Source organism: Trichechus manatus, unplaced genomic scaffold (genome assembly GCF_000243295.1).
Source record: "Trichechus manatus latirostris isolate Lorelei unplaced genomic scaffold, TriManLat1.0 scaffold00014, whole genome shotgun sequence".
Lineage (NCBI taxonomy): Eukaryota > Metazoa > Chordata > Mammalia > Sirenia > Trichechidae > Trichechus > Trichechus manatus.
Genome location: NW_004443950.1, coordinates 19,958,167 through 19,968,873, shown reverse-complemented (window position 1 = coordinate 19,968,873; position 10,707 = coordinate 19,958,167). Strand labels below are relative to the sequence as shown.

The 10,707-nt window shown below is 44.4% G+C and overlaps 1 protein-coding gene across 1 annotated transcript; it reads left to right on the top strand.

Moving 5' to 3' along the window:
- The first annotated feature begins 3,613 nt into the window (after positions 1-3,613).
- NUDT19 (nudix hydrolase 19) lies at positions 3,614-10,203 on the top strand. The gene is made up of 3 exons (XM_004371616.2): positions 3,614-5,246; positions 8,641-8,848; positions 9,763-10,203. Exons 1-3 carry the CDS (start codon positions 4,533-4,535, stop codon positions 9,966-9,968), a joined length of 1,128 nt encoding a protein of 375 aa, XP_004371673.1. The 5' UTR covers positions 3,614-4,532; the 3' UTR covers positions 9,969-10,203.
- The last annotated feature ends 504 nt before the right edge of the window (positions 10,204-10,707 follow it).

The window sequence follows — 10,707 nt, the reverse complement described above, 5'->3', positions numbered from 1 at the left end:
TCTGCTTCTATGAAGATTTACAGCCTTGGGAACCCTACAGGGTCGCTAAGAGTCAGAATTTTCTCAGTGGCAGTGGGTTTGGGTTGGTAGTAGCCTCTCACTTTGAATAGAGCTGACTAGTGTAACAATATGCCGAACTGTGGAAATGACAAAGTGTGACTTCTGAGTCTGGGTCATAAAAGGCATCATGGCTTCTTTCTGCTCTCTGTTGGATCCCTCTCTCTGGGGGACACTCAAGCAACCCTATGGAGAGACCTGTGTGGTGCCAAACCGAGGCCTCCTGCCCACAGCCGTGGGAGTGATCCATTGTGGACATGGACCCTCAGTCCTAGTCAAGCCGCATGATGCAATCCTGGCTGACATGCTGACCACAACCCCCCGGGGAATAGTCAGAACCACCCATTTGCAATGCTCCCAAATCCCAGATCCACAAAAACTGTGAGATGATAAATGTTTGTTGTAAGCCAATAGATTTTGGAGTAACTTGTTAACAGCAATAGATGATATATCCACAAATTATTTTGTGAGCACATTAGATTTGAGTATGATAGTTGTATCTCTTTTGCTCCGCAGTCCTTTCTTTGTTTCTCTTCTGGCTCCTGGCCACAGTGGAGATGACTGAAGCTGTGGGTGTGATCTCTGGATACATACATAAACTGGTGTTGTATCACCCCAGTCTCCGGAGTAAGACGGACAGGGCCATGTGCAGGTTTGGGGGACTATTCTGTGTTGGTTAACTGCATCTTACAACATGGATGAATCTGGAGGGCATTATGCTGAGTGAAATAAGTCAAGCACAGAAGGGCAAATACTGAATGAGGCCACTGTTATAAAAACTCATGAAAAAGTTTACACACAGAAAGAAATCATCTTTGATGGTTACGAGGGAGGGGAGAGGTGGTGAGGGAAAAATACTAACTAGACAATAGATAAGCGGTAACTTTGGTGAAGGGTAAGACAGTACACACTACTGGGGAAGCCAGCACAACTTAACCAAGGCAAAGTCACAGAAGCTTCATACACACATCCAGATTCCCATAGGGATTGTGTTACTGGGCTAAGGGCTGGGGACCATGGTCTCTGGGGACATCTAGCTCAACTGGCATAAAAGAGTTTATAAAGAAAATGTTCTACATCCTACTTTGGTGAGTAGCATCTGGGGTCTTAAAAGCTTGTGAGTGGCCATCTAAGATATGTCTACTGGTTCCACCCCATCTGGAGCAAAGGAGAATGAAGAAAACCATAGACACAAGGGAAAGATTAGTCCAAAGGACTAACGGACAACAACCACCACAGCCTCCACCAGACTGAGTCCAGCACAACTAGGTAGTGCCTGGCTACCACTACTGACTGCTCTGATACAACAGAGGGTTCCGGACAGAGCTGGAGAAAAATGGAGAACAAAATTCAAACTCACAAAAAAGACCAGACTTACTGGTCTGATGGAGACTGGAGAAACCCTGAGATATGGCCACGGGACACCCTTTTAACTCAGTACTGAAGTCACTTCTAAGGTTTACCCTTCAGCCAAAGGTTAGACAGGCCAATAAAACAATAATGCACATAGATCAACCATGAATATGAGATTAAATGGGCACACCAGCCCAGGGGCATGGACGAGAAGGCAGGAGGGGACAGGAAAGCTGGACAAATGGAAATGGAGAACCCAAGGTCAAGAGGGGGAAAGTGTTGAAATGTTGCAGGGTTGACAACCAATGTCACAGAACAGTACGTGTATTAATTGTTTAATGAGAAACTGATTTGCTGTGAAAACCTTCACCTAAAGTGTGCACGCGCACACACGCATACGCATACACACACACACACACACACACACACACACACAGAGTCTTCCTCAGGGAATATTCTACAAGTTCTCGTGACTCACTCCTATATAATCTAAGATCACTTAATAGGCAAATGTGTTTTGTCAACCTCCAGGAGGGGACTAGATTACAAAGCACTTTCCAAATTTACGTACCATAAAACTTTTTTCCCACCCTGCTAACTCAGAACTGAAGCCACTCCCAAAGTTCACCTTTCAGCCAAACATTAGACAGGCTGATAAAACAAACAATAACACACGTGAGGATCATGCTTCTTAGTTCAATCAAGCATACGAGACCAGATGGGCAATACTTGCCCAAATGCAAACACGAGAAGGCAGCAAGGGACAGGAAAACTGAACAAATGAACACGGAGAACCCAGGGTGGAAAGGCGGAGAGTGCTGACACATTCCAGGGATTGCAACCAATGTCACAAAACTATTTGTGTATAAATTTTTGAATGAGAAACTAATTTGTGTGATAAACTTTCACCTAAAGCACAATAAAATTTAAAAAAAAAAAAAGATCTGGTGTCTGTTGCTTTGCTATCTAATCCAAGACTTGATTATCTCATTCAGGAGTCACCAGCCTCTGTGACCAGCTGATGTTGAAATAAACATTTATACCACAAAACCATGGTGTTAGCAAACAGTGTGTCCTTTCTTAAGATACGTAACCCCTCTGGGAATGCCTTCTCACCTGTAAAGTTGTGATAACAGGCTCTACCTGAATGACTTTTATGAGGATTATATAATACTTACAACGTTCTTACTACCTCATACACAGTTAAGTGCTTAATATTAGCTATTATTACTCCTAGGATTATCATAACTCCTAGGATTAAAGGACTATTATTTCAACCTCCCAGGCTACAACCTTAACTCTTTCCTCTCCCTTGCTCTGCATATTCAACCAATTACCGCACTGCATCAAGTCTACCTCCGAAATGTTCCCTAGATCATTCCTGTTTCCCCATTCTACGCTTTCCCACAGCTACTCTCCTCATTCTTTCTTGCCTGGTACATCCCACGAGCCTCCAGTCCAGCCCATTCAATCGTCACCATGCTGCTGTTAGGGCAAGGTGACTTTTGTAAACATGAACTTGATCACGTCACCACCTTTCATGGCTTCCCATGGCTCATAGCGCTGGAATCACTTTGGGGGCGGGGGAGAGGTAGGGAGTTGTTAAAAATGCAGACTCCAGGGTACCACTCCAGACTCTACAATAGATTCTGAAATGATTGTGTCAGAGCAGAGTTCCATGTAGTTGAGGAGCAGATCAAGGAGGGGTCCCAAACTGTGGATCCTGTCACTCAAGGTGGATGGAAGCCAGCAGACCCTCCCAGTAGGACATGTGTCCTCCTTTGGCCTCTGGTGTTTTTCTCACTTCTGTGGCCCCATTTTGTATTTCTGGGGATACAGTCAGTGCACAAGGATTTTCACCTTCAGAAAATGATGCTTAAAAAAAAACCAACCTATATACTGGAGGTGCTATCTGTGCATTCTCCCCAGGAAATATACCACATTAAAATGGTTTGTAAATGAGGCTCAGGAGTATATTCTGTATCTTATCCAAAAATATAAGGAATGGGGGACCAATTATAAGAGCAGTTGTAGGAGAAACTGTTGACAACTGATTTAAAAAAAAAAAACAAAAAACCATTGCATCTGGTTGATTCTGACTTATGGCGACCCCATGTGTTACAGAGTAAAACTACTCCATAGTTTTTTGGCTGTGATCTTTACTGAATCAGATCACCAGGCCTTTTCTCCGCAGTACAGTTGGGTAGGTTTGAACAGCCAACCTTTAGGTTACTAGTCCAGTGTGAACTGTTTGCACCACCCAGGGACCGCTTGTAAAAGAGAAGACTCAGATTTAAACAGGCTCCTTCCAAAAGGCTGTGCTCGGAGGTCAGAGCATTCCAGCCACTAAAAAGGTGGAGCCAAGAGAAATTCACATCTCCAGGCCTGCATTAAACATTCCCCATTACAATGCAACATACCAAATAACCTAAGATGCCTAAAGTGGCTCCCCACGTGCCCTAACAGAACACAAAGCAGAGTACTCTGCGCACATAAATTAAAGGAGGCCCTTTAACACTCTGTGCAGTGGAAAATTTATAATTTGGCATCAGGTCTACTGGCAGGGTTCATGTGAAACTACAGGGCTGACACCTGCCCCTTGCTCCTCCTACCTCCTCCAAAAGAAGCACACTCACGTGTCGACCTTGGTTTAAAAAAGTCCTAGGCTTCCAGTTTTAGTGGGGTAGGTGTCATGAGGCCTGGATTTGCATCCTATTCTTACAACGGGAGGTCACGTGTGTCCCTAGGCATTTCTGCTCTCAGTCCCAGCGCCCTCAGTAGGTATGACGCGACCGCCCTCTGCCCACAGCTCTGTGACACCCCTTCCTCAGCGGCTGTAACAGCTATCGTCCCGCGAGAATGACCTAAAAAGTCACGAGAGCACTCTAGGCGATGTCTGCTCCAGTGGCCGCCACTCCCCTCCAGAAGGCGCCACTCCCCTCCAGTAGGCAGGCCCTAGTAAAGGCCGAACGGCCTGGGTTCACCGAGCACCCAGTGTGCACCTCGCCCGGCGTCTCTCTTGAGAGACACCGGTCTCGGTCCTCAAGCCCAGGAAGGCCGCCAGGAGCTCCTGCCGCGCCAGAACCCGGTACCGGGGAGCCCCGCGCCGCCGCCCCGCCGCCATGAGCGGCCCCCTAAGGTCAGGACCGAGCAGCTGGCGGCGGGCGGCCTCCGTGGTGCTGGCGGCGGGCTGGGGGCGCCCGGACCCCGCCGCCCCGTCGTTGCCCGCCGCGGGCTTCCGGCTGCTGCTGCTGCAGCGCTCCCAGCGCCAGGGCTTCTTGCCCGACGCGCACGTCTTCCCGGGCGGCGTGCTGGATGCTGCCGATAGCTCCGCCGACTGGCAGCGTCTCTTCGCGCCCCACCTCGGGCCGCCGCGCTTCGGCCTGAGCTCAGCGTTGCCCTCGCGCGCCGCCTTCCCCGTGCTGCCGGGCGACCGGCCCGACGCCGCCGACAGCGACCCCGCGGCGCTGCTGGATGACGTAGCCCTCCGCATCTGTGCGATCCGCGAGGCCTTCGAGGAGGCGGGTGTGCTGCTGCTACGGGCTCGCGGCGCCCAGCCGCACTCAGGGCCCGCGCCCGAGCCCGGCTGCGCCCTCGCGCCGCCGCCCGACCTGGAAGCTTGGCGCGCTCGTGTCCGCAGCGACCCGCGCCACTTCCTGCACCTGTGCGCACACCTGGACTGCACGCCCGACATCTGGGCGCTGCACGACTGGAGCGCCTGGCTGACGCCGTTCACGCGCCCCGGCGGCCGTCGCTTTGACACAGCCTTCTTCCTGTGCTGCCTGCGCAAGCCGCCGACCGCCTGCCCGGACATGGCCGAGATGGTGGGCTACCAGGTAGGGCGTCCTTACGGCAGGAAGTGGGGAACAACCGGAATTTGAGAATAAGGACCCGGAAAGGCTGATCCCAGAGTGGTTTAACTTCCCCAGGGTTGTATAGCCAGTAAATGACCGATTAGGGTTGGGACCCAGGCAGTCAAAACCAAAGCTATTAAGGCTTTGACCCTGTCTCCTCACGCGGTTCCCCTGAGGGGGGCGGCCAAATTCAGAGCCTCCTAGCTGGGTAGAGCGCTGATCTAGGCTCTGTCCCAAGCACTTGACATGTATTAACTCATTAAATCCCCATGGCAGCTTTATGAGGGGGTGGTGGTTGTATGCCGTCGAGTCGATTCCGACTCACAGTGACCTATTGGGTAGAACAGAACTGTCCCATAGGGTTTCTTAGGCTGTAAATCTTTACGGGAGCAGATAGCCAGGTCTTTTATCCCGCTGGGCGGCTTGTGGGTCCCAACCCCCGACCTTTTGTTACCAACTGAGCTCTTAACCAGGCTCTTTACTTTATGAGGTAGGTACTGTAATTAGCATCTGTCTAGAGTCCCTAGGGAAGCTCTGGTGGCCCAGTGGTTAAGAGCTCAGCTGCTAGTCAGAAAGTCAACAATTTGAATCCAGCGGCCGCTCCTTGGAAACCCGATGGGGCAGTTCTACTGTCTTACAGGGTCGCTATGAGTCAGAATCAACTCGATGGCAACGGGTTTAGTTGTTGTTTGGTTATTGAGTTACTAACTGTATCTCTTTGTGATTGCTCTAAACCCCAAACCAAACCAGACCCATTGCCATTGAGTCGATTCCGACTCATTGTGACCCTATAGGACAGAGTAGAACTGCCCCATAGAGTTTCCAAGGAGCACCTGGTGGATTGCTCTGGGTTTGTAATATACATCTTTGGTTTCGTAAAGTGTTAGAACGATATACTTTCATTGCTTCCCTCCTGTCCTTTATGCTACTTTTGTCAGACATTTGACTTTTATTTATAAACCCCCTAATACTCTTCATTGATTTTACTTCAGACAGCGAATCTTCTAAAGAGAGTGAAATCAGTCTTCTGTGTTTACCTCCATATTTGCCAGTTTGGGTACTTTCCATTTCTTTGTGTAGATCTAAATCTGGTATCCTTCTGCCTAAAGGCTTCCTCTCACATTTCTTGTAGTGCAGATCTTCTGGCAACGAATCCTTTCCATTTTCTTTGTCTGAAAAGACTTTATTGTGCCTTTATTTTTGAGAGAGTTTTGTTGAATAGAATTCAAGGTTGACAGTTGTTACTTAAAGGTGTTGCTCTATTATCTTCTGGTTTGCATATTTTCTGATGAGAAGTCTTATATGATTCTTACATTTTTTCCTTTATATTAATGTGTTATTTTTTCTATGGCCGCTTTGAAGATTTTCTCTTAATCATTGGTTTTCAGCAATTTGATTATGATGTTCATTGGTTTAAGAAAACCAAAAAGATTAGTTCATTATTTCTTTAAATATTTTTCTTGTTACCCTGTTTGTCTGAGACTCCAATTACACGTATGTTGAGCAACTTCTTAGTGTCCTACAGGTCGCTGGTGCTTTATTTTTTTAATCTTGTTTCTCTCTCTGCTTCTTTTTTTTAGATTCTATTGCTTTGTCTTTAGGTTCTCTTTTCTTATGTAGTATTTAATCCACTGTAAATGCCATTCCATATATTTTTCATTTCAGACATTTTTCATCTCTACAAGTTCCATTTAGTTCCTTTTTATATTTTCTATTTCTTTCATCTTGTTCATATTTCCGTTTCCATCTTTGAGCATAACCAAAAAAAACCCATGGCTGTCAAGTTGATTCCAACTCATAGTGACCCTATAGGGAACATATTTTTAACAGTGTTCGTAATGCCCTTTTCTACTATTCCATGTCCTTCATTTTTGCGTCTATTTCTATTGACTGATTTTTCTCCTAGTTATGGGTCATATTTTCCTGCTTTGTCATATGTCTAACAATTTTTGGTCAGATGTTGGATTTTGTGATTCTGTGTTGTTGAGTGTTGGATTTTGTTGTATTCCTTTAAGGAGTGTTAGACTTTTCCTGGCAGTCAGTTAAGCTTAAACCTATGAGTCAAAATCAACTCGATGACACCTAACAACAAGAACAATTGCAAATTAACTTGATCTTTTTGAGGTTTGTTTTTAAAGTATTTTGGGGTAGGCCTATAGTAGCCTTTATTCGAGGGCTAATTCACTGCACTGCTAACCTGTGACCCTTCTGGGATTTACTGAATGTGTCTTATATTTAGCAGGGTCTCTCCATGGTGGTTCGAGAGAATTAAAAAAATTCCTGGCCTTAGGTGAGCTCTGGGAACTGTCTTACACCCCCTAGGTAATTGTTCTTTCCTCAGAAATCATTTTTTCCAAGTCTCGCATGGTTTCACTTTATGCATGCATAGACTAGTGTTTATAAAGTTGAGCCTACGAGCTTGGCCTAGAGTCATCCAAGGCAGAAATCTTCAATTTCAACTTCCTTCTTGGGCATCAGTTTTCCCCAGTGTAAGTGGATATTTAGTAAACCAATTAAGGAAAGACCTTTTTGGATTACTCCATGTTCATTGACTCAGCTCTTTTTTACCTGAATATCTATGGGAGGAGAGTTTGGGAAAAGCACATTGCAGCAGGGAGTCCAGTTGAGATAAATGGGCAAATTCTGCCTGGTTGATGCCCTGCAGAGTTCTTTCTCCCAGGTCTGTAGACTGAGCTATGTCTCTTGACCTTCCTAAAAGCCCCCATTGCATCTGATTCTTCACCCCATTGTAACATGTGGCACATATCATACTGCATTTTGGTTGCTGAAGGCCCCATAAGACCTGAGAGAACTTTGTCTTGCCCACTACTACGTCCCTAGGGCCTTAGCCCAAGCACTCATTTTACGGGAGCAACAAATGGGCACCAGCTTCTCAAGCTGCTGTCATGAATTGACCCTTCAGAGTCTTCCTTTGGGAATAACCAGAACCACCTTGTGACCCTTCTGGGATCTGCTGAATGCCTCTTATACTCAACAAGGTCTCTCCATTGTGGTTCGAGGGAATTAAAAAAATTCCTGGCCTTAGGTGAGCTCCGGAAATTGTCTTACAGCTCCTAGGTAATTGTTCTTTCCTCAGAAATGCCCTGTCAGCATCTCCTGCCGCTTATGCTGGACAATTTTCCTAGGTCAACTCTTGGTGATCTCTCCTGGTTTATTTACCAGTTCTCAGGAGTGGTGTCCCAGTAATCAACTTCTTAAAGGGATCATCCCAGTTTTCTTTATAGACTCTTTTCATGGTTTTCAGAGGGATCTAGAAAGGCATGTTCTTCAGTTAGGTCTGAACTACTGGATCTCACGATCTCAAATTTCCACATTGTGGAATAAGCCTCAGGAAGCCCTACCTTGTCTCCCACAGTGGTTGTCTCCGTCAGAAGCAACGGAAAGTTTCCTATCAAAAGAAATTTGGTTGGCACCCCCACAGTTCTACGAAATAAGAAGACTAGCAAATTTCGCCTCTCTCTCAGACTTGCACAAATTTTGTTTGGATCATGCATTAGAAGGGAGGGAAAGATGGCTGCCAATCACGTTATTAACTGCAGATGGAGCACTCCAGCTTTTACCAGGTAAGCTAGTGAAGCATCAAGGCCTTTGTTAATATTCACATTTAAGGCGCTGAGCTGTATAGCCATATTGCCCAGCACAAAGACATGAATTTCAGCTTGTGTTTAAAGAGGGTATTAATTAAATACGGTGAAAGTCTAGAAAATAGTCATAGTATTTTTTATAACCAGGAATTCTGAATAATGTCACTTTATACACACAGGCACACGTGCATTTATGTAAATGTATTTCTGAACCATTACAAAGTTCTTTCTCATACGTTATCTCACTTTTTTACATTTTAATTTTGAATTAAAGAGAACCTGTAAGTTGTCAATGTATTTGAATTATGGAGAGTTTGTTGGTGGTCAGTCGTTAAATAAGCATGGAATGGAGCATCTGTGGTGGTTTAGGGCAGGGCTTTGTGGCCTGTCTGACTTCGTGGGTACCTCTCTCAGTTCCTCAGAATAGAGGTAAGATTTATTACTCAACTTACACGGGGAAAATTCTGCAGTTTTGAAGTGTAAATGATAATTTCTCTAATTTAAACATAAATTATCAAAGAGTAGCCCACATTGAAATACCAGAAGTATATGGATATCAAGACCAATATTGATATCAATATTGAATAGGATAAAGAGAGTCATGAACTAGTGTAAAACGTACAGTTCTTGATGAAAACGCACCAGTCACAAATGCTTCTGTTCTCAAAGAAAATACTTGACCAGGTGGTGGGAGGGTGGGACATTAGGGGAGAAAAATATTAAACATACAAGAAAGAAATTTATAAGCTCATTAAATTGGAGGTTATTTAACAACGATTTAAGTTCCAAACACATGAAATAGATAAAAGGAAGTACTGATTTGTGTGTCACTAATATATTGGAATGTTTTATAAATTAATGCTTTATGGAATTAAAAATTTATTATTTTTCAGGAGATGAACTATACTTGGAAGATTCAGACTACTTAGAAAATAGTTTATCCACTGAGAAAAAAATTGAAGAAATCATGAAGGAAGGCAAAAAATTTCACCGAGTAGTGATGCATGATCGCCATCTTTATAGTATCCATGTGACTGTTCCGACAAAGCATAAACACGTTTATCCGAAGACCTATGTAGTGGCTAAGAGCCGTGTGTAGGGTGTTGCTTCTTTGGAAGTTGGCCTATTTGAAGTAGTCCTAATGAATGAGGGTTGACTAAAGCTGCCTGAAACTTAAGGAAATTTGTGCCTGTAAAAGTTATAGCACATTCTTTCTTATTGCAAATGTATATACTGAACTCTCTTGCTTATTTTATTTCTTAAATCTTAGTGTACCACAACTATAAAGTATTGATGATCTTTTTACCATAATGAGAATAAATTTCACAAGAGTTTCTACTTCTGTATTGTTTTGATTATCACAAAAGCTTAAATAAGATGTTCTGCTATCATTCTTCTTCTAATTGTCCAGTGTATTCGCACTGGTCCAGTGCTTAGAAAGGTTGCTTTATGAATTCCCTAGGCTCTCTGCTGGGATTGGGTGACATAGCAGAGGGTGAACAGTAGACTGAGACAACCCATAATAATAATGTCATTATTTTCATGCTATGTCTTTAGCTTTGATGATTAAGTACAATTCTGTTTAAAAATCAAGTATAATATGTTGAGAGGGAAGTTGTGCGAGAGTCACAAAAATAACTCTTACTTATATATGGGCTCTGAAGATTCCAGCCTCTGAAAAAAATGCACAGATGTACTATGGATGCCTGAAAGATTAAAAACTTTTGAAGTAGAAGTGTATAGTAGAACTCTCCTGATTGTGAATGTGGAAATCAGTTAAAATATAGGAAGTACACCTCAGTAGCTATTACTGAATAACAGTATTTTTGTATTTTCAG

What these genes read in the sequence shown, in the direction of transcription:
- NUDT19 (XM_004371616.2), top strand. Translation starts at nt 4,533, where the DNA reads ATGAGCGGCCCCCTAAGGTCAGGACCGAGCAGCTGGCGGCGGGCGGCC. An exon ending in CCGAGATGGTGGGCTACCAG is followed by an intron (nt 5,247 to 8,640) that starts GTAGGGCGTCCT and finishes TGTCTCCCACAG; the next exon opens with TGGTTGTCTCCGTCAGAAGC. An exon ending in AGCACTCCAGCTTTTACCAG is followed by an intron (nt 8,849 to 9,762) that starts GTAAGCTAGTGA and finishes ATTATTTTTCAG; the next exon opens with GAGATGAACTATACTTGGAA.